The sequence below is a fragment of the Neoarius graeffei genome, chromosome 13, assembly GCF_027579695.1.
Source record: "Neoarius graeffei isolate fNeoGra1 chromosome 13, fNeoGra1.pri, whole genome shotgun sequence".
Taxonomy (NCBI): domain Eukaryota; kingdom Metazoa; phylum Chordata; class Actinopteri; order Siluriformes; family Ariidae; genus Neoarius; species Neoarius graeffei.
The window spans coordinates 23,038,860-23,063,187 of record NC_083581.1 but is presented as its reverse complement, the minus strand read 5'-3'; the positions used below and the strand labels follow the sequence as shown (position 1 = coordinate 23,063,187).

The window sequence follows — 24,328 nt, the reverse complement described above, 5'->3', positions numbered from 1 at the left end:
CGCCCCCGCTGCCACAACCATACATGCACAGTTTCTTAAGCAGTATATCGTGGTCTACCAAATCAAATGCCTTACGATAATCAATTAAAGTTAACCCATTGATTAGTCCATTATCCATGTTCATTAGAAGAGTATCAATCAATTCTATCATCACTGTCTCGCATGAGTGATATGGCTGAAAACCAGACTGTCAATGAGTGATGAGGTGGTTGTTGTTAAGAAAAGCATACAATGTCACGTGAACATGGCGCTCCAGGATCTTTGAAAGTACTGGCAATATACTTATTGGTCGGTAGTTGTTGACGTCCAAGTGATCCCCTGCCTTAAAAACTGGAGTAACTCATGCTTGTTTCCACAGAGTAGGAAAGATGGACTGCAAGATACTGAGATTGATTATTTTAGAAAGCGGTACAGCGATAGTTGGTCCTGCATATTTGAGAAGCCTGGCACTGATTCCGTCAAGTCCCGCTGCTTTAGTTGTCTGGATGCAAGCAAGATAACGACTCACTAAATCAGGTGTAACTTTGGGGATGGTGAAGCTCTTCTCCGGCTTGAGTCTTTGACTGACGAATTCTTTTAAACGCTCAAAGCAGGTGGATGTTTCAGGCACAGGCGATGTGGTCTTGTATTTAGATGCAACACTGCAGGAAAACTTGTTAAATGCATCCGCCACTATAGTTGGGTTTTGTGAGATAGTCTCTCCTATTTTTATCTTTGATATCAAGCTGACCTTCTGGGAACCAAAAGCATTTTTCAAAATTTTCCAATACTCTTTTGCGTTTTCACTTTTCTCTAGAGCTTCTTTAAAGAAATTTCCCTCTGCTTTTTGTATTGTTTGAAATGCTATGTTTTGTTGTTGTTTATACGCACTCCAGTCTGCTTGATCATCTGATGCATGAGGTTTTTTCAGTAGAGCATCTCGGTGGTTTATGGAAGCGTAGACCATCGGCGACATCCAGGGGGGCTGTTGCGATCTTCTTACCCGTTTGGTCAATACTGGAGCAAAAGTGTCGGCAACATCAAGAAACGTCTTATTGAAAAACTCAGCGGCATCATTGGGATTATCGTACATGCCCAGTACATTCCACGGGCATTGTTCTAGTTGATCTTGAAACGCTTCAACATCAAAGTTCTTAAACCGACGATAAGAGATGGTTTCGTGGGTACTATGCCTTTGGCGTTTACTGTACTTTCTTACAATGCCAACAGGAAGGTGATCGGAAAGTCCTATGCTGGGAACTTTGATTTGGCTGATGTGACGAGGGTGACTGGAGTAAACATAATCGATGCAGGAATTACTCTCTGGTCGAGTAACTTGTTGAACAAACTGATGCAGACCTAGTTGTGTAATATACTTGATAAAGCGATGGTCTTTGAAATTTGAGTCTAGTGCATTCATGTTAAAATCACCAAGCACCAGTATGTCTTTGTTTGTCACATAAAGCCGTTCCAAGACTGCACCTAGCTGTTTGTCTCCATCAGACAATGTGTCAGGCGGGCGGTAGATTCCCACAACAAAAACTGGGCAATTGGATTTGAAAGGGGTTATACGGATACATAATAATTCCGTGTTATCTCTTTCCATGTCATTCATTTGTTTATAAGTCAGATGTTGGAGATATACATTAAGACGCCACCGGCATTGCCATCCAGTCAGTCTTTCCTTTCAATCCTGAAACCAGGAACGTGTCTTTCCCCGCCACTATGCATAGAATTAAGCCAGGTCTCTGTGATGATAAGCACATCAATATCAGACTTGGGATTTACTAATAGACATTGTATCTGCTCGAATTTGCCATCGTTGAGGCTTCTGACATTCCAATGCCATATTCTAAGACCAGTGGGTGAGAAAGCCAAGCAAGGAGGTTCCTCAGAGTTGTTTGCAGCATAGACACTTGATTCAGGACTGATTCAGGACTTGATTCAGGACCTGGATTAAGCTGTACATTGTTTGAAAGGTGTACCAACATCAAGGATATTAAAGCATGATGAGACAGGACCAGACTTGCTCTTATGTAGCGAGATGGCGAAATGTCCTTACTTGAAATGTCCTTTCTTGCTTCGAGCCCTTCCCTGAAAATTGGGGAAAATCTCTCGCTCTGATAAATGGTAACTCACTGTCAGGTTATGAAGAGGCTCCACCTGTGAATTGATGTTACAATGCAATAGTATTCCACTCCAAACAAAACTAAACAGGATCAGCACAATCGCGCGCTTCTGGATTTGCTCGAGCAGAGAAGACATAGCATGCGCTCCCAGTTCTTTTACCGTTTTTTTTTTCACAGCGTGCGTAGAGAGATGACGATTCAATCTGTATGGTATCAAGAAACAAGCTCTGACACAGCAACAGGCAACAGCAACCGTCTTTAGGTGTGCGAGCTTGGATAACGATCTTGAGCCGCCGTTTGATCGCGCAATCCAGTTAATGTCATGGCCACGCAAAACTCCTCAGAAGTTACTGACTTTTGACCAGTGAATAGTGAAAATACTTCTGATTCTTGCTAAATTTCTGAATTGACTTTTGTTGAAACCATTAAAAAACCTTCTCCAGCCGCGACAAGTGGACACGACCATCCAGTTTGCTATCAGACCTGCGCACTGGCATCCTTCATGTAGTGGAGCCACTGGAGGGGCGTGTGGTCCGAACAAAGGGTGAAAGGGCATCCCAGTAGGTAGTACCGGAGGGCGAGGACCGCCCACTTGATGGCTAGGCACTCTTTCTCTATCGTGCTGTACCTGCCTTCCTGCATTGACAGCTTCTGGCTAAGGTATAGCACAGGACGCTCCTTCCCCTCCACCTTCTGGGACAGAACGGCCCCCAGCCCTCTGTCTGATGTGTCTGTTTGTAAAATAAAGGGGAGAGAAAAGTCATGGGAGTGTAACAGTGGCCCCCCCACACAGTGCAGCCTTTACCCTAGAGAAAGTCTGTTGACATTGCTCCGTCCACTGGACCGGATCTGGTGCTCCCTTTTTAGTGAGATCAGTCAGTGGTCTGGTGACATCTGAATAATTAGGTATGAACCTACGATAGTAGCCAGCCAGCCCCAGGAATTGTGTCAGCCCCTTTTTGGTCTTGGGCCTCGGGCAGGCCGCAATCACTGCTATCTTATTAATTTGGGGACGCACCTGCCCATGGCCTAAGTGGAAACCCAAATACCGTACTTCCACCCGCCCAATTGCACACTTCTCTGGGTTAGCTGTGAGACCCGCCCGCCTCAGCGACTTTAGGACGACCCTAAGGTGTTCGAGGTGCTGTGGCCAGTCATTGCTGTAGATGATAATATCATTGAGATACGTGGCTCCGTAGGTGGTGTGGGGGCGAAGGACCCTGTCCATAAGCCGCTGGAATGTAGTGGGTGCCCCAAACAACCCAAAAGGAAGTGTGACGAATTGGTGTAAGCCAAACGGTGTGGAAAAGGCCGTTTTCTCTCGGGACAGAGGAGTCAAGGGGATCTGCTAATATCCCTTCATTAAATCCAGTGTCGAATAAAAACGAGCAGTGCCTAATTGATTGAGCAACTCGTCAATGCGAGGCATTGGGTATGCGTCAAATTTAGACACCGCATTGACTTTCCTATAGTCCACACAGAACCGGACTGACCCATCAGTCTTGGGGACCAGGATCGCTGGGCTGTTCCAGTCACTGTGGGACTCTTCGATTATGCCCATTTTGAGCATGGCCTCGAGTTCATCCCAGACCACATTTTTTTTGTGTTCAGGCAGACGGTAAGGGCGGCTGCGCACTACCACCCCTGGGGGAGTCTCAATGTGGTGTTCTATGAGGTGGGTGCGGCCGGGCAGGGGCAAAAACACATCGGAAAATTCTTTCTGCAACTGGGCTACCTCCGTGAGTTGGGCCAGGGAGAGGTGGTCTCCACAGGGGACTGGAGTGGTGGGCGATGTCAATTTTCTTTTTTGAACCTCCGGCCCCAGCTCCGCCTTCTCCGGGATTATTGACACCAATGCCATGGGGACCTCCTCATTCCAACGTTTTAATAGATTGAGGTGGTAAATTTGCAATGCCCTACCCATCTGTTCGCCTCACCTCATAGTCGATGTCCCCGACTCGCCATGTGACCTCGAAGGGCCCTTGCCACTTGGCGATCAATTTGGAGCTCTACGTGGGCAGTAATACGAGTACTTTGTCTCCCAGTGTGAACTCCCTAAGGCACACGGCCCCTGTCGTACAGTCGGACTTGATGTTCTTGCGCCTGCCGCAAAATCTCCTGGGTTAAGTGCCTGAGTGTGTGGAGTTTGGCGCGTAGGTCGAGAACGTATTGAATTTCATTCTTACTAAGTGAAGGTCCCTCCTCCCAATTTTCACATAGCACGTCCAAAATGCCATGTGGCTTACGCCCATATAATAATTCAAATGGTGAAAAACCTGTGGAGGCTTGCGGGACCTCTCGTACTGCAAATAGCGGGGGCTCGAGCCACTTATCCCAATTACGTGCATCTTCATTTATGAACTTCCGAATTATATTTTTGAGAGTTCGATTAAAACGTTCCACTAAGCCATCAGTTTGTGGGTGATAGACGCTGGTGCGGATAGGCTTAATTCCCAGTAACCCATACAGCTTGCGCAGTGTGCATGACATGAATGTAGTGTCTTAGTCTGTCAAGATTTCTTTCGGAATCCCGACCCGGGAGATAAAGTGAAAGAGTGTTTCTGCTATACTGCATGCTGAGATATTGCGGAGAGACACTGCTTCTGGGTATCGTGTTGCATAGTCCACCAGAACTAAAATAAAGCAATATCCCCGTGCTGACCGATCTAATGGCCTGATGAGATCCATCCCAATTCTTTCAAAAGGGGTCTCGATTAAGGGGAGAGGGCGCAAAGGTGAAGGCGCAAAGGGCCATGGGATTTACTAATTGGCATTAGCGGCACGCTGCACACCACCGATGGACATCCCTGCGAATCCCTGGCCAATAGAACCGGGACATTATTTGGGCTAGTGTTTTATCCTGCCCTAAGTGTCTGGCTATGGGATTAAAGTGAGCCGCCTGGAATATGAGTTCCCGGCGGCTCTTTGGAATTAATAGCTGTGTTTATCTTTTCACCAGTTTGAGTGTCCTGCGTCACTCCGTATAACCTATCCTTAATAATAGCAAAGTAGGGGAAGGCCGGCGTCGCATTTGGCTGGAGAATTTGACCATCGATTACTCTCACTTGGTCAAATGCATGCCGCAGAGTCCCGTCTCATGACTGCTCTAACGGGAAATCCCCAAGGGAATCCCCGAGAGAGGGAGGAGGGGCAGGGCACTCCTCACTTCGCATATTGCCCTGACGTGGTGCTGACGTAGACGGCTCTGTGACAGCTTCTCCCGCCAATGCTACTCCGGGGCTTTCCCCAGATGGATTATTGCAGGACCCACTCCTTACTATGTGCGTCATTAACTCCTTAAAACTCGTCCAATCAGTCCCCAAAATCAGTGAGTGGGTGAGACGAGGGTTAACCGCTGCCTTAACACTACGCTTTTCCCCTCGAAATAGAATATGGATGGACACTAAAGGGTAGTTGTGAACATCCCTGTGCACACACAACACCTTCACCACTCGTGCTCTCTCCAATGCCTCACCTTGCACCAGGCTTTGGTGGATTGAGGTCTGGTTACAGCTGGAATCCACCAAAGCCTGGTACGTATCCCCTTGGACATTTACCGGTATACGATACGCTCCGGCCCGATCGAGGGCGGTTTCTGGTGCATTGGGGACCCAGACCACCGTGCCCACCTCCATCGCGGAGCACTGATGTTGAAGATGTCCCAGCTCCCCGCAGCACCAGCACACCGGCTCAGGCTCTCCCTCTGCACCGGTGTTATGGACATCACTCACCTAGGGGGGAGGAGACACAGACAAGGAAGGGGAAAATGGGAGGACACCACGAGTGTGCCGGGCCGGGTGGGGGGGAGCCAGCCCCTGCCTCCATGGTGGGGGAATGGGGCGAGGATGGGAAGCAGAGGAAGAGGAAGAGAGAGAAAAGAGAGGAGAAGAGAAGACATGCCTTCCTGCCATCGGAACTGCCGCCATGTGGTCCTCTGCCAGCTCGATAGCTTGGTCCAGTGACGCCGGGTGATGACACTGGACCCACTCTGCTGTTCCTTCCGGAAGTTGCACGACGAATTGCTCCAGTGTCACCAGGTCGATCACTCCCTTGGCGTTGCGGTCGTCTGCCCTCAGCCACCGCTGGCAGGGCGTCCCGGAGTTGTTACCTGAACGTGAATGGTCGGCCAACCTCCTCCAAGCGCAGCAAGCGGAAGCGCTGCTGTTGTTGCTCTGGGGAGCGGCCAACACACTGGAGGATGGCTCGTCGGAGGTCCACGTACACAAGCCGGCTGTTGGCAGGGAGCTGCAGCACGGCCAGCTGTGCCTCGCCTGTCAGCAGGGGGAGGAGGTGCGCTGTGCGCTGGTCAACCGGCCAACCCCACGCCTCCGTGGCTTGCTCAAAGAGCGTGAGGAAGGCTTCCGGATCATTGTGCGAGCCCATCTTTGTTAGGGTGAGGTGGGGAGGGTCCGCTCCAGTGGCGGTCGTGGACCCCGCTGATGTGAGCAGGTGCCGGAACGCCTGGCAGTCTTCCTGTTGGACCAGCACCAAGGCTTCTAACCGTTGTTCTTGCTCCTTTCGGAGGGCAACCAGCGCTTGGTGCTGGTTCTGCTGGGCTGTGGCGAGGGCATGGATCAGGTCCTTGAACGGAGAGGACGCCATGGGGCTGTTCCCTTCTGCACTCTTCCAGGTTTCGGCACCACTGTAGAGAGACGCTGATGTGAGTGGAGCACAGAAGCACGGCAGGCGGTTGTTTGCGTCTTAATTATTATCTTTATTGCTGCTTTTCAGCACACAACTCAAACTCTTTCTCTCTCTCTCTCTCTCTTGCACACAGGCTACTATCAAGCCCTCAGCGCTGACCACCTCTTCTCACTCTCCTTTTATAGGGCGCGGTCACTGGAGGAGACACACAAACACACATTAATTGACAACAGGTGTAACGATACGACCACTCACCTTCCCTGACTCCACCCTCCATTCACAGACTGATGCTCGGCCACGCCCCCGCTGCCACAGTGATGTAACCACTACAATTCCATCCATCCATTATCTGTAGCCACTTATCCTGTACAGGGTCACAGGCAAGCTGGAGCCCATCTCAGCTGACTATGGGCGAGAGGTGGGGTACACCCTGGACAAGTCACCAGGTCATCACAGGGCTAACACATAGAGACAAACAACCATTCACACTCACATTCACACATGTGGTCAATTTAGAGCCACCAATTAGCCTAACCTGCATGTCTTTGGACTGTGGGGGAAACCAGAGAACCCAGAGCAGACCCACGCTGACATGGGGAGAACATGCAAACTCCACACAGAAAGGCCCTCATCGGCTGCTGGGCTCAAACCCAATTAGCCATTGTGAGGCGACAGTGCTAAACTACACCACTGTGCTTCTGCCACTACAACTCAATTCACCATAATGTGAGAAATGTTTGTCAGTGATGGCTATGATCACTGGCATTACCTCCTCAAATGTTCATTAAGTTCTTACCTGAAAGCCATGTAATTAATTAAATGTATCCCTTGTCTATTAAAAAAAAATCACTATGCCTGAAAAGTTAACATTCTAATCAATGTTTTGAGATAAATTTGAATAAACAAAATTCAGGCAAGCAATAGGAATAAGTATTCTATCTCATAGTGTACTATTTATTGTTAAAGATTGGACAGGGAGGAGAAGAGAGTGAGAAATTAAGGGACTAAAAAGAGTGAAGGGACAAAAGAGAAAGAAGACAAGTGACTATATATATGTTATTTACCAGCTGGGAGGTCTGCATCGTGAAATACCGTGACCGAGGTCTTGAAAGTACTGATTGAGGCCCTCTGGGCCAAGGTAAGTAGTTAAGGCCGAGGTCATGGTATTTCACCATACGGACTGATCTTAAGCTGGTAAATAATATATTTACTTTTTTCTTTACCAAATTCTAACAGAAAACAAGAGATCCCGAAAGGGAAAACCGAGCCGAGCTGAGCCGCCATTTTGAATCCTCATTCACGGCTGTAATGCAAATTGCTTCCTCCTCGGTATACAAGTGCACTTCCATGGCAGGAAAAAAAAATATATGTTTTGCCGCTTATGTAGTCCCCTATTTATAGTGCAGCGGTTAATTGCATATTTCATAAGAATCCTTCAAATGGTGACACAAGCATGAAATTCTCCACAAATATGCTTTAATGTCCTCTCTTTTAGAAAAGGGTCCTGGCCACGCCAAAAATTCAAGATGGCCGCCATTTTCCAAGATGGCTGCCCGAATGTGACAATTTTTTGTTATTTTCCCTCTTTTCTTAATTTAATTTTCCAAGTGAACCATGTTTATGCTCTTATATGGTAATTTTACAGATTTTGTTGTCTCTGATATAAATTTAAGAAGGTTAGCCTTCAATGTGGTGCCCAAAATGGCTGCTACTCCTTGAAAATTATGATTTATCCATTGTAAATTGAGCATATTTAACACACACAATCGTTTCTGGATGTGGATCTTGGTTGGTGTGGTGCAGATCCCATTCAACCGTTTTTTATAAACTACAGTTGTGACTGTGATTGCAATAAAAAAAAAAAAGGGTGATTGTCAGCACACAACCAGGGCACACTGGTGTCAATCACTGCTGTGTAACTCGGCATGGGGTTCAGTGTCAACTGATCTAGCTTTACTAACACTGCAGTATTAGACTAGTTGTAGTAGTATATGCATAGTTTAGTGTCCCAAATGCTTTCTAACAGCCCCATATCATGTAGCGACTAAACTGTAGTTTTTTAGTTATTAGATACTAGTTAGAGAGTCGCACCTGAATTGACAGGATGTGCCAGCGCGGGAGAGTTAAGTTAGTCATAAGTGTTTAGAGTTAGAGTTAAGTGTTAGAGTTAAGTGTTAGAGTTAAGTGTTGTTAAGTGTTAGAGTTAAGTGTGTTTTAGAGTTAAGTGTTAGAGTTAAGTGTTCGAGTTAAGTTAGTCATAAGTGTTTTATAGTTATAAGATATGTATAAGATTGTGTAACAGTATTACTAATGTAGATATTAAGATAACACTAGAGGGCAGTAACAGATACGAGATAAGATAACACAGAAGTTATAGATGTCACTGTAAGTAAAACAAATCGAATCCTGTTGCTTTCTTTTCAATGCAGTTCAATGCAATAAAATTTTTTTTGTTGGATATCTTCGCTGATTGCGCATAATAGAACAACATTTTCTTCTCTTCTTTATTTTCTCTGGGGCTGGAGCCAGGTTCGCCTGGTTTGGTGGCCCCATGATAACTGGGCTGTGCCCAGTGCCACTGCTGGTCTGTGGCTGGATACGGAGCAGGCAGAGCTGGGCTCTCCTAGCTCCGATAGTTTAGGTTGGACTTGGAGGTCTTCTTTGTTTAAATCTTGAATGACATGGTAGATTGTGGGAAACAGTTCATGATCACAATCCCATGATTTAAAGTTCATTTAAATGGAAAAAGCATGCATATTTCAACAGATATATGGTCTCGGTGTGAGATTGCCAGATACTGATGGCAGCCATCTTGAAAAAAGGTCACCATCTTGAATTTTCATGTGGCCAGGATCCTAATCTGAAAGAGTATATCCAGGAGGGTATCTGTGCAAAATTTCATGCTTGTGTCACCATTTGAAGGATTTTTTTAGTTATCTGCTCCACTATTATACAAAATTGAGTCATTCAGGATTCAGCCATGTTTTTGCTCGGTGTTAGCAACAATTTGAGGTTTTTAGCTTTCTCCTGAAATGTTATTATTATTTTTTTTCATCCTCAGGGTAGTAAAACTCGCTTTCGCTGTAAAGACTGTCGTTATCGCTATCCATGATGTAAAATTAATTCTATTCTCCGGGGAAATGCGAAAATAAATGTTGACAAAAATTGCTACTCGCCAGCCAATCAGAGCGCGGGATTTGATGGAAACCGTACTGCAAAAAAAAAATTAAATGAATTACCTTTTTTTCGCGGCCCGGTTTCCATCAAATCCTGCACTCTGATTGACTGGCGAACGGGTCCGTATCCTACGATACAGACCCCAGTTATGGACCTCTGGCGACTCGCTCGTTCACAACAACAAACATAGTAGCATTTTTTGTCAACATTTATCTTTTTTTTTATAAGATTATCAAAAATCTTATAATTTTTTGCCAGCATTTCTCAGGAGAATAGTATTAATTTTACAGCATGGATAGTGATAATGACAGTGTTCACAGCGAAAGCGAGTTTTACTACCCTGAGGAAGAAGAAATAAAACATTTCAGGAGAAAGCTAAAAACCTCTAACTGTTGCTAACGCCGAGCAAAAACATGGCTGAATCCTGAATGACTCAATTTTGTATAAATAGGGGACTACATAGCGGCAAAACGTAGTTTTTTTTTCCTGCCCTGGAAGTGCACTTGCATAGCTGCCAACATTCCAAAATTGTAAATAGTAATACAAGGTTGGGTACTGAGTCTTGGAGGGGGGCTTCGCCCCCCCGCCGCCAAAGCTTTCTAGCAAAACTACCCTGAAAAATCACACCAAAACAAAATAGTTTGACAAAATTTATTCTACAAACTAAACTATCATCTTACATTAATTTGCAAAGTTCTTTTCAACAATGGAAACAAATTTACCTGGAACTAGAATACATGTATCATCAAAGCAATTTGGCACAGATCAAACATAAAAGGAACCTCTTGTAATCAACACCAAACATAAAAATGTCTCAAAACATGCTTGGCACAAAGTGAAACAGCTCAAAAAAGTGTCAATTTCAACTTGCTTCTTCACATGACTACAAATCAAACAGAACAGAATCAACAACACACCCCGGGCATCAAATCGTACCCGCCAATCACAACGCAAGGTTTTTGTTTGGATTCTTTGGACGGGCTTTTGCAGGAGTGACGACAAGGCTGCGCGACGCTGGAGAAAGCGCTATTGAACAGCGCTCGTTTGACTCCGCTTTGGAATCAGTTTTAGAAGAATTAGGAGTTTTCGTTGAAACATGAGCAGGAAGAGGCTCTCCGCTCATTCCATGATCGCTGAATCTTCACCAAAACACTCGACGCTCCAATGGTGTCCCTCTCCACATGCTGTTTGTTTACCCCATAGACATATAAACATAGACGCCGCATTGAGCTGGTGGCCCGTTGCTGGGATACGTCAGAGTGTCCGCCATATTGGATGTGGCAAATCTTCCCCGTAAACCAATGCAAGTAAATGGACTGAACTTCATAAAGCCCCTTTCTACAATAATATTTAACTTGATGCCTTTTATTCACCCATTAAGACACACGTACTGTATATATTTGGGAAACAAACAGGCATCAAAACAACACATAACTTTTAATGTGATGGTTATAAATAGTGTGCGAAATACCCTGAACACTGCAAACTAGCGACAGATACGCGATAGATAGCTCAGGTAAGCTAATCAGTCAGCATACCGTAGCAAGCTACCAAAACCTGAGGCCACAATAACCAACCTACAAGACTGAATATGATAAATGATGGAAATAGTGGAAAAGCTGGAACTAGTGAATGAAAATAAAAATTTACTGTTTTATTTATTGAGTCACCACACAGACCTACTCTCGTTGAATAAAGTGAGCTGAATGACTGCCAAACTGAGTTCGGCCAGGTTCTAACATCATACCAAAACAAAATACATCACTGATTCCTTCACATTCAGAAAGGTTAAAAACATTCATCATACGTTCAAAAACGTTCATCATAGTGTGGCACTGTATTATCTAATTCTCACTGCTTATAACTATACACCTACCCGGTGGAGATGAGCTGGGAAACGGAAGACTGAAGGAACAGTATTGAAAAGTATTTTTCCAGTCTCACCTGTGAAAGGTAATCCCATGTGATCTCGCTTGGATGGTAAACCTGTTGGTACAGTTAAACGCAGCACATGAATGAGGCATCTTTATTCTCGGCTACTGTCTAGATGCTATACCAGAGACGGTTGAAAAATCTCCACTTTGCCACATCCAATATGGCGGCGAGGATGACGTATGATTCTACGCAGAATGCGGCGTCTATGTTTATATGTCTATGGTTTACCCTCCCCCACTGCTTTCTGTCGCTCTGACTACGTCACAGTCACTGTTGCGCTGATTGGTCAGAGCGTTGGCCTATACGCACAGAGACAGTTTGAAAGACAACGGGTTCAAATACGAATCCCACCGGTGATAGACTTTGAAAATGACCCATGAAAATTGGCAAAATTGTATTTTATTGTAGTAAATTCGTATTTTCGTAATCAAAACGACAAATTGTAATAAATACGATTTATTCGTAGTAGTTGGCAGCTATGCATTCATATACTGAGGAGGAATCCTCATTCATGGCTGTAATGCAAATTGCTTCCTGTTGGGGTTCACCCAGAAAGAGACCCCGATTCCTTCGTGAGCCCCCTTTTTGACACAGCTTGTGTAGTTTAACAGTGCTATGTGTAGCAAAATCATTTTCATATACTTGCTTCACATAGCACTGTTAAACTACACAAGCTGTGTCAAAAAGGGGGCTCACGAAGGAATCGGGGTCTCTTTCTGGGTGAACCCCAACAGGAAGCAATTTGCATTACAGCCATGAATGAGGATTCAAAATGGCGGCTCGGCTCGGTTTTCCCTTTCAGGCGAGCGCCCGAAAGGGAAAACCGAGCCGAGCCGCCATTTTGAATCCTCATTCATTCAATTGTTTTCTGTTAGAATTTGGTAAAGAAAAAAATAAGTTGTAGTGGTTAGCGCTGTCGCCTCACAGCATGAAGGTCCGGGTTCGAGCCCCGTGGCCTTTCTGTGCAGAGTTTGCATGTTCTCCCCGTGTCCACGTGGGTTTCCTCCGGGTGCTCCGGTTTCCCCCACAGTCCAAAGACATGCAGGTTAGGTTAACTGGTGACTCTAAATTGATCGTAGGTGTGAATGTGAGTGTGAATGGTTGTCTGTGTCTATGTGTCAGCCCTGTGATGACCTGGCGACTTGTCCAGGGTGTACCCTGCCTTTCACCCGTAGTCAGCTGGGACAGGCTCCAGCTTGCCTGCGACCCTGTAGAATAGGATAAAGCGGCTAGAGATAACGAGATGAGATGAGGTCAGTCCGTATGGTGAAATACCGTGACCTTGGCCTTAAATACTGACCTCGGCCCAGAGGGCCTCGCTCAGTACTTTCAAGACCTCGGTCACGGTATTTCACTATACGGACCTCCCAACTGGTAAACAACACACACATTATATGGGTCTAAAACATCTATTTCAGTTAGCCTACAATTTAAGTCTATAAATCTAAACAATGTACTCATACCAGAGATTTTAACATTGTCTTTAATTAACGTTAACCTAAAGCAGTTGCAGAATAGGCTTACGGTGCACTCTGAGGAAAATCCCACTTTTAATGCAATGCATAGTCAAAATACATGAAAACCAGAAATGTCCCCCCTTTTTATTACAAAGATGAAAACATTTGATGTTTTAATGATATTTTCACCGCTGAACCGAAAATGTCCCGTTTTCTTCTCAGAAATCTGGCCACCTTAGCACAAACTGCTGAAAAGGTTAATGCTGGCTAAAACTGAAAGGTGTCAATAACATTATTATTATTATTATTGGTGGTGTGCTGGTGTTACTCGGTACATGGCCCTCGACCCATTCACTCGTCAAAAAGCTCGAGGATTAGTCGAGTTGTGTTTATCAAACGGCGCAGCGATATGACGTCATCACAGCGCTGGAATTTGCTGGCTTGTGTTTGTTCAAGTCGCTGGTTAAATGTTTAGATATAGATCTATACTTTTTAATTAAACCATAACATTTATGGCACCGAACAGGACGTACTTTAGAATAGCCTACGCTGGAGCCGGCCTGCTGTTCGGAGTGTCGGCTTTTATAGTGTGGACTGTAGTTTACACCCAGCCGTGGACTGCGGCTATGGGCGGCTTATCAGGTAAACACACGGAGCCGCGAACTAATACTCACACATCAGCCTGTAAAAGTGGTGCTGACTGGGCTCTGTGATAGCCATCATTTTAAATCATAATCTGATTAATGCGAAAGTAAACAGACTATGTGCACTAACATTTAGATAAAACCGGCTACAGCTCTGACTTCTACAGTAATAATACACATAGGAACTCCTCTCTATGGTAATGCCTTTCCTCGATTTATCTTATTCATCAGTAGGGGAGACTGGGGACAGGTTTTCAGCTTTTGTAGATTGTGTGAAATTCTTTGTAGGTTGCGTCACATTCATATTGCATTAGAGAGTATTTACTGTACCCTCTTACCACAACATTAGTTTCTCAGCTTGTCACATATTCTGGCCTTCAGTCTTCACTGTTTCTGTCATTATTTTTTTTGGGACATGGTGGGGAGACATTAAACAAAAATAAAATACCTAGCTTAATCCTACATATTTAATTATTATTTATGATCAAAACTTTTCCCATATGAGCACACAGTGCTGTTACAGCAATAGAAAAATGTCTGTTTACCCAAAACCTGACTTGACTAAATAGATCCATTCTCAAGAAAAATTGAAATAAGCTTAATCCTCATGCAGGGGCATGCCTACATTTTTAACAAACATTTTGAAACTATTTTATATTTGTAAAACCACAAGAAAAAACTTGGAACATGATGAATGTCCCAACTCTCCTCATCTGGCCATTTTGAAAAGAAAAAATACTTAAATGTTTTCCCTCCTAGAATTTAAATTTATATTTATGGTAACTTGAGGCTACAGACTAATTCCTGACAAATCGCCAGCAGCATACATTACACCACAGAGTGGAGGTGAAATAGAAAATACAAGTTTTGGTTGATAAAATATTAAACTGCACAAACCTTACTGCAGTGTCCAGCTTTATGGCTCCAAAGGAAGTCGTTTACTCTAAGGGGCAAAATGTAACTTCTGATGGAATCTAAAACCTGATTGGCTGAAATTAATTTATGGGAATACAAACTGTCCCAAGTCTCCCTGCTCTCCCCTATCCTTAGCATATACAGTATTAAGGTAATTGTGGGGTTTCAGAGCAAAACCTGTACTTTTTTTTCTTTTCCCAAATGAAGTCTTTTTCTGTTAAAAGTTGTGAAAGTACAAAATGTGCAAATGTTCAAGGGTGTGAATATTTATACAAGGCATTGTAGTCCTATATACATATCTATTGGCAAACATGAGTCAGTTTAGTGTCTGCTGTAGATGAGAAGATTTATTCTACCCACATTCACTGGATCAGTCGTGCACTCTGATTGGCTACTCTACTACTAGGCTATCAGTTCATATACTGTGAGTAGAGAAAAACAAAATGGCAGAGCGTGCTGCTGAACCAGCTGAGGACGAAATAAAAACTCTACTCGAAAACAAAACCCCCCAAAATACAAAAAAAGCAACAAAATATGGAATGAAAGTATTTGATGGTAAGAACGTATCTTTCTTTATTTTTCTGTTATTATTATAACATTTTCCATAAATTGTTACTGTCATGTCGCTGGTTTGTTTACATTCTAAGTTGAATAGATTTTGTAGGACATTTTGTATACAGTTTTTATTTATTGAATTTGTAAAAAAATAAAAATGCTCTGTTTCTCAAAATCCAGTGAATGTGGATATAATAAAACAGTTATTCCACTCAATCTCATTGTACGTATCTTATGGCATCCTTGGTGCTACGTGCCTTGTCTTCTGTCAGCTCATGTGCAACTCGATTTCATGGAATAACTGTGTGTATGTGTTGTTTCAGGAGTGCTAGCCCTTTGGGTGCTGGTCACACACATCATGTACCTTCAGGATTACTGGCGCACATGGCTGAAGGGACTCAAGCTCTTCATGATTATCAGTTCACTTTTCTCCATGTTAGCTGTTGCTGCTTTTGCGACCTTTATGACTCTGGCTGTTACACGTCATCAGGGTGAGGTTATTACATGTTTGTGCATGAGGTCACATTGGTATATTATAGTTGAAGCATCCGTGGTAGCTATTTATTTAAAAGTTAGTTTGGTCAGTGGACATGTAACCACTGGAGCATCTGATTATGATCTGAAACTGAACTGCTTTGTTTAAAGGCACTAATCTGACCTGTTCTTATCCTCAGCATTGTCAGACACTAAGAGTTTTTATCTGGCCTGCGTTTGGAGCTTCTTGACACTGAAATGGTCCTTCCTTCTTGGCTTGTATTCTTACCGCTACCACCAGGAGTTTGTTGACATCAGCATCCTCAGTGACTTTTGAACACCTACCTTTCTGGAACCACAGCCCGTTTGTTGTTGTCTGTTGATAGCTTTACCTGTTAGTCCAGATGTGGGTTTAGAAGCAAGACTTGCCAAACAGGAATAAGTGGAGCATTTTTTCATTAATAATTTACACACACACACACACACACACACACACACACACACACACACACACACACACACACACACAGTTTTTCATAAATTCTAATATTTGTGGATGCTTTTGTCTTTTTCATTAAACATTAACACTATTAATACTTAGGCTGTCCCTCAGACTCCAAAATTTAGCTTCAGAAACCAAGAAGCCAAGAGGCTTCCTGCATCTATGCATTCCATTCCTTTTACTTTTTCCTGCATATAAACATTGCCTGGTTTATATTATTCTGTTCAGGCCTCAGATAACTTGTTCTGCATAAAGATTGATCTGCCCTCATATATTTTCCTAATAGCCAAGCTAGTTACATAAATTCTAATATTTGTGGATGCTGTTGTCTTTTTATTTAATGTTTTATGTGCAAAGATGCAATTACTGTATGATAATTATCTGCACTTAATATTCATTGCTCATTAGCACAGATTGAGCAATAGCCATCTTTCGTGTAATTATGTTTTTGACACATGGCAACAAAATGCACTGCTCCCCAAATCCTGACTCCTCCTTAAATGTCATGTGATTGGTGTTTCCATTTTAGTATGTCATATAATTCTACATCAGACTATCAGTATAATAATATTTGTTACACTTAAACATTTATTGAAGACTAATCTCGGTCAGATTTTTTTTGTGTGTGTGAGAGAGAGAATTGAATTTTCATTAGTAATTCATGAAAATAAAGACATTCCTGGTACAGTAACAGATTAGCGCTTGTCTAAATACAGGAACACAGCCACCTCCAAAAGTATTGGAACAGCAAGGCCAGTTCCTTTGTTTTGGTTATATACTGAAGACATTTGGGTTGAACTGTGATTTGGTGCCATGTTCCAAGCTGTTTGGGCGGGGGAGACATATATATTTATATATCTGAAAATGAAAACTGAATTTCTGATCTATTGTCTCACATTGATCTTTTAATCTCAAACCCAAATGTCTTTAATGTATAACAAAAAAATGAAAGAATTATCCTCGCTGTTCCAGTACTTTAAGAGCAGATTGCATTTATTAAGGTTCTCCAAATATGCGTACTTTTCCAGACATTTACACTTTTGTCTTTTTGTCATCGAAAGTTCCTCATTCTCAGTGTGTTGTCTTCACTTGAGTGGCATTTTATCTTTGTTACTACAATATTATATGCATGTATCAGGTGAAAAGATGTCTGTACAGTATTTAGTTCTACAAATGTCACAATGTTTTTTTTTTTATTATTGTGTAATGGTACACTTTTAAATATGAATTTTTGGTTAACTATTTATCTCCACAATGACTTTATCTATTTCTCGTGAATTAAAAAAAAAAAATAATTTACTTTTTGCAAATCAAAAAGGTGTTAAAAATGTGAAATGTTACAGCACTTTTAACAATGGATATTGTAACAAAGCAACTTCACAGAATTATATAAATATATTTAAATAAATTATTCTTTTGATCTTAACAATTTAATTATTTATGACCAATAAATAAACTTCCTTTTATTTAGTTTATTAAAGAGTAAAGACAAGGCTTCATTTGGTGACTTTGCCAACAAAGATAACATGCAAGACCATTTTAAGCTCCACCCTTCCACTCTAGCAATAAGATAACAGAATCAGAGCTATAATGATCTCCAAACCATTCTCGGCTTACAGCACTTAAAGCATATTGTTAGAACCGGAACGTCAGTGAAACAGGTACTGACTTTATTTCTGTTTTTTTCTTCTGTGACTTGGTGTCTTTGGTTTGACTTGTTACATGCTTTGTTGACATGTTAACTGTTAATGTAAAAAAAAAATAAGTTTTACCTCTTTAGTAATTTGCTTCATTTATATTCAATTCAGACATTTCATACACAGTTGCCTGATTTTTAACATTAACCATAAACACATTTCATGATATTACATATATAATATTTTGTTATATGTATTTGGGCCTTCTGTTAAACGAATGTTGCTGGTTTGCTTAATCTTTAACCCACATTTTTCTCATGGAAAAGAATATGTACATTAACAATATTTAAATAGGTCCAGCTGTATACAGTGGATATAAAAAGTCTACATACATCTTTTTAAAATGGGAGCTTTTTCTGAAGTAAAATAACTAAGATAAATCATGCCTGAACTTTTCCCACCTTTCATGTGAAATTATTAAAGGTATCCAAGTATTAAAGTATACAAACAAGGTTAAAAAAAAGATGAACAACTTTTTATGGAAAAAAGAAAAAAAACTTAGAATAATCTAGTTGCATAAGTATGCACACCCCTAATCTAATACTTAATTGAAGCACCTTTTGATTTTATTAAACCACTCAGGCTTTTGGAGTGAGCGTCTATCAACATGGCAATATTTTTGCACTCTTTCTTCCAAAACATTCAAGAGCCATCAGATTATGAGGGCATCTCCTGTGCACAGCCTGCTTCAGGTCACCCCACAGATTTTTAATTGGATTCAAGTCTAAGGTCATTCAAAATCCACTCAAAAGTCTTCTTTTGGTGAAATCATTCCTTTGTTGATTTGGAGGTATGCTTTGAGTCATTGTCATGCTGAAAGGCGAAGTTCCTTTTCTTCTTCAGTTTACTAGCAGATGCCTGATGTTTTGCAATAAAATCAGTTTGTATTTGAAGAACAGCAGCTTTAAAGTATGATGCTGCCACCACCATGCTTCACCGTGGGTATGGTGTTCTTTTGGTGATGCCCTTTATTTTTGCCAAAGAAACCTTTTGGAAATATGTAATTTTTATACCTTTTGGAATTATTCTCATTAGACACTAATATATTTGACCATATGCTTTGGGCTAATTTAGTTGGGCTCAGATGTTTTTTGTGGGAGAGTACTTCTGTCTAGCCGCCCTACTCCATAGCCCAGATGTGAAGAATGTAGGAGCTTGTTGTCAGAGTAATCACTACTCCTCAAATGTTCCTGCAGCTCTTTTACTGGTGCTGTTGGTCTTTTGGCAGCCTCCCTGGCAAACTTTTGTCTTTTTTAATATTTTGGAGGGACATCCTGTTCTTGGTGATGCCACTGCCATGCTCCGTTTTCTCCACTTGTTGATGGCCTTCGCAGTGTTTCATGGCACAGGTAACGTTTTGGAAATTCTTTAGTACCCCTGTCCTAATCAAAAGCTTTCAACAAGTGAGGTACTATGTATGCTGTATAAGATCTTTGAGGATCATGGCTTCAGCAGTCAGATGAAACCAAGATGATGTGAAGAAAATAATACAGAAACAGCTGAACTGTATTTGGGGTTAATAAGAATAATTTAATTGATGACAGCTGTATGATGATGTGTATCGTTCTGAACACGGCCCCATTCCCAGTTAGAAAAGGGTGTGCATACTTATGCAACTAGGTTTTCGTAACTTTCCCCAAAATATTTTTGATTGTTTTTCATTATTTTGTATTTAACATTGAGGGTGTGAAAAGTTCTGGCATTATTTATCTTAGTTTTTTTTTTTAACGTCACAAAAAAAATGTAAGAGTGTGTGTAAACTTTTTGTATCCCCTGTACATGAAACCATGTGTTTCCAATCACACAGTTCTTATGTACTGGTCAAATAAATGCTCTCAAGGTCAGATAAGGACCTCAAAAAGCTGTACAAAAGAAAGTTTATCAGCAAGTGCATGTACACACAACTGTATTTACATCTAGATAATGATTCTTAAGACATCTAATGTCTTGCCATCTAAAAACTGAATATTTCTACGTCTTGTATGTACTGTGTCTGAATCAGCAAGCAAGTTCATTTGATGTGCTCAATGTCACTACATTAATATTATTATATCTCATATGTATGAATGCTTCTTGGATTTAAAGTCTAGCTAGCACAATGCATCAAGTCGGTCCTCGTTATGCAATAGACCGACCAGCCTACTCTCAACCAGATTTTGATGAAGAGTTTAACAGGAAGAGACGGAACTATCCTTTGGGGGACAAAGTGAGGAACGTGTTCAGGTATGTGACCACAGCAGAGTGATTTGTGGAGGTTAAATTTGGCTCTGTTAATATCAGTGGTTGTAATAAGCTTTGCAATTTTATATATTTTAATGTGTTCCTAAATGATGCAGATGTTCCAGTGGGCGACTGAAGGGTCTTCTCTTTAGACATCTGCCAGTGCTCAGCTGGCTTCCCAAATACAATTTCAGGCAGAATCTTCTGTGTGATGTCATCAGCGGAATCAGTGCAGGCACAATTCAGGTTCCACAGGGTGTGTGTTATTTATGTCTTAAGGACATTATTATTATTATTATTATTACTATTATTATTCCCATATAGAGCCCGTCCATTAAAATATTTACTCAAGATGAGAGTAGAAAACTGCGAAACAATATCAATTTTTTTTAAATCCCATATTATTTATACACTATGTGGCCAAAACTATGTAGACACCTGACCATCAGACCCATACGTGCTTTTTTTGAACATTCCATTACAGATTAATTCCCCCTTTGCTGTTATAATAAGCTACACTCTTCAGGGAAGTCTTTCCATTAGATTTTGGGGATGTGTTTTCATTCAGCCAGATCAGGCACTGATGATGTGTGAGGAGGCTCCAGTTCATCCCAAAGATGTTCATTGGGACTGAGTTCAGTCAGGGTTCTGTACAGGATACTCAAGTTCACACTCTCTGATCTTGGCAAATCATGTCTTCATGGAGCTTGCTTTGTGCACAGGGGCATCGTCATGCTGGAAAAGGTTTGGGCCTCTGAGTGCCAGTGAAGGGAAATTGGAATGCTACAGTGTACCAAGACATTCTGTACAATTTTCTGTTTCCAATTTTGTGGCAAAAGTTTGGGGAAGAACCACATATGGAGTTTGATGGGCATGCATCCAGAAACTTTTGGCCAAACTCCACACATTTTCTGTGTGGAGTTTGCATGTTCTCCCCGTGTCTGCGTGGGTTTCCTCCGGGTGCTCTGGTTTCCCCCACAGTCCAAAGACATGCGGTTAGGTTAATATGGGATGGCCTTGGGCTGAAGTGCCCTTGAGCGAGGCGCCTAACTCCCAACTGCTCCCTGGGCACTGTTAGTATGGCTGCCCACTGCTCTGGGTATGTGTGTGTGCTCGTTGCTCACGTGTGTGTACATGTGTGTGTTCACTGCTGCAGATGGGTTAAATGCAGAGAGGAAATTTCACAAGTGTGTGATGAATAAGGTTGTGCTTTCTTTCTTTCTATATAGTGTATAATTAAGTTTATTCTGTACCCTTTATTTAGGCATGGCTTTTGCTCTTTTGGCCAACTTACCCCCAGTCAATGGACTTTATTCTTCTTTCTTTCCACTTATTCCATACTTCTTCATGGGTACGGCCCACCAGATGGTGCCAGGTAGGTATTAGAAATTTCTGACATTTTGGTCAAAATAGTTAGACATTAGAACTGGAAAATACATTTTCATTTGATGCTATTCTTTTTGTTATATAAACTGTTTGGTATAATATCTAGAAAAACAAGACACAACTTCTGTTTTATTGGAGAGTTTCTGTATATTACAGCAAACTAATTATAACCTTGCTGGGGCTTGAGTATTGGGGAGCTTCTGCTTTATGCAAGATGTTCTCACTGAAAGTTAGACATAAGCATCACTGAAGAGTAGGGAGGAGATAGGGTCATGGTGGACAGAGATACCTGAAGGGGTTTTACATTAGACGTGCTGCAATTCTAAGCAGCATACATGTGATGTGTATTATAGCATCACACCCGAAGTATGTTGATTACAATGCATGTCAATCACAAACACCAATGCTGCAGCACCCTCAGTACCCTTACTTCCTGTGTACTTAGTATCATAGTTTATTGTGTGGCAATGACTGCAAATAAACATCTTGTTATTCCTTTTTCACACAGGTACTTTTGCTGTGCTGAGTATCATGGTGGGTATAGTGTGTCTGCAGCTGGCACCTGACTCAGAATACAGCCATTTTAACATCACTCTCAATGCTACTGTAATAAATGAGCAGGAAATGAATGAGGCCCGATTGGTCATATCAGGCACTTTGGCTTGTCTGACTGCTATCATACAGGTAATTGAGCAGAACTGTAGCTAGTGTTCATCACTATATTGAACCCTGAATTATTTAATTTACATACAGTCATGTGAAAAAACAAGTACATCCCATGGAAATTGGGAACTTTTCTCAACATATTTAAACAAGCAAAAATTTCATCCTTTTGATACAGTGCCTACAGATAAACGTGAACAAAACAACAAGGAGAAGTAGCTATTTAAATCATTTATTCAACAAAAATATCAATAGATGTAATATTCTTCTCTGGAGAAAGTAAGTACACCCTTGGCTTCAGAAGCTAGTATTGCCCCCTTTAACAGAAATAACTTCTTGTAGATGTTTTATATAATTGTCTACCAATCTCTGACATCAGCTTCCTGAACATTTTGACCACTCTTCCATGCAAAACTCCTTTAGTTGCAAAATGTTTGAGGGTTTTCTTGCCCTTCATGTACTGTGCTTTACAAATCTCCCAACAACATTTCAGTGGGGTTCAAACATGGGCTTTGATGAGGCCATTCCATAACCCTCCATTTCTTCTTTTTGAACTGTTCCTTGGTGGATTTGCTCGTGTGCTTAGGATCATTATCTTGTTGGAAGGTTCACCTCCGGTTCAATTTCAACTTTTGGACAGATGGCCTCATGTTATCTTCAAACACTCTTTGATATCATTCAGAATTCACAGTTGTATCAATTCATGCAAGCTTCCCAGTCCCTGAGGCAGCAAAGCAACCCTAAACCATAACATTTCCATCACCAAGCTTCACAAGTGGTATGAGGTTCTTCTCCTGAAAAACTGTCTTTGGTCTCTGCCACATGTGTACTCGTACTGTGGCCAAACTACTCTACCTTTGATTTGTCTGTGCAGAGCACATTATTCCAAAAGGCCTGGGGCCTCATTTATAAACGATGCGCACGCACAAAAGAATGCGTACGCCACATTCTACGCAAGCTTCGGTATTTATAAAAAGTGAACTTGACAGTAAAATGTGCGCACCTCCAACCAAGCTCTGACCCATGCGTACGCACACAAAAAAAGGGAAACGCAGAAAATGCGACCTCAGGAGGAAACGGGGAGAACGACCCAAAATTAGTTCAATAATCGAAGTTTAACACAAACATAACATCGCGCATCAAAGACGTGACTGACTTAACATTTATAATCCTTAATTTTGTGCACTTGTCTGGGTGCGGGTGATTAATGCGTAAATCCTGAAAGTATTTGTAACCATTCTTAGACCATTTCTAAATATTCAACCCTTTACTCATTTAGTTATGTTGTAGGTGACAGTGGGTATCCGCTGAAACGGTGGCTGCTCACGCCATTTATGAACCCCCAAACGCCTGAGGAGACCATTTACAACCTGCGCCACAGCCAGGCGCGCGCTGTTGTGGAGCGCACCATCGGGCTCCTGAAGGGCAGATGGCGTTGTCTGGATGCCACGGGGGGAGCACTATGTTACAGACCCGAAAAGGTCTGTAGGATTGTTAGGGCCTGTGCTGTGCTGCACAATGTGGCACAGCTACAAAACGTGCCTTTGCAAGCTGAAGAGGTCAACCTTGATCTCGACCCCGATCCCCAGACATTCCACCCAAACGCAGGAGCCGTGCGCCAGCGCGAGGAGGTGATGCGCCGCTTGTAAATAATTAGGTATGGAAACAAATGATTACTTTTTAAGAAATTCTTTAATGCTGGCATTTAATGCAGACAACTCATTTTTTATTTCTTTTAACTCCCGGGCGACCTCGCGGACGGCATCCACATGTTCCCGCTGCACCTGCAGCACTGCATCTGTTAGGACACGGGCGCTGGTGGCTGGTTTCGGCATGGATGCACATGCATCGGAGGCCGTGGACGTCCTTGGGACCTCCGCTGCCGCAGCCGACACACTGCTGGCCTCACTGGCACACCCAGCAACTGCGAGGGAATTTTTTTGTTAATAAA

At 42.3% G+C, this 24,328-nt stretch overlaps 2 protein-coding genes across 2 annotated transcripts in view; both read left to right on the top strand.

The window, feature by feature from the left end:
* Window positions 1-13,720: 13,720 nt before the first annotated feature.
* Window positions 13,721-17,710, top strand: slc48a1a (solute carrier family 48 member 1a). The gene is made up of 3 exons (XM_060936746.1): window positions 13,721-13,963; window positions 15,759-15,926; window positions 16,110-17,710. The coding sequence occupies exons 1-3, from the start codon at window positions 13,834-13,836 to the stop codon at window positions 16,244-16,246; spliced, it is 435 nt and encodes a 144-aa protein (XP_060792729.1). The 5' UTR covers window positions 13,721-13,833; the 3' UTR covers window positions 16,247-17,710.
* A 2,496-nt stretch (window positions 17,711-20,206) lies between these two features.
* LOC132896493 (solute carrier family 26 member 9-like) overlaps window positions 20,207-24,328 on the top strand; it is a 103,036-nt gene continuing 98,914 nt past the window's right edge. The window contains exons 1-4 of the mRNA XM_060937355.1: window positions 20,207-20,331; window positions 20,445-20,584; window positions 21,593-21,703; window positions 22,223-22,398. Coding sequence (XP_060793338.1) covers window positions 20,207-20,331; window positions 20,445-20,584; window positions 21,593-21,703; window positions 22,223-22,398 — 552 coding nt within the window. The remainder of the gene's footprint in view (window positions 20,332-20,444; window positions 20,585-21,592; window positions 21,704-22,222; window positions 22,399-24,328) is intronic.

Coding starts and splice junctions, on each gene's coding strand:
- slc48a1a (XM_060936746.1), top strand. CDS start 13,834: ATGGCACCGAACAGGACGTACTTTAGAATAGCCTACGCTGGAGCCGGC. Junction 13,964..15,758: donor GGCTATGGGCGGCTTATCAG/GTAAACACACGG, acceptor GTGTTGTTTCAG/GAGTGCTAGCCCTTTGGGTG. Junction 15,927..16,109: donor GGCTGTTACACGTCATCAGG/GTGAGGTTATTA, acceptor TCTTATCCTCAG/CATTGTCAGACACTAAGAGT.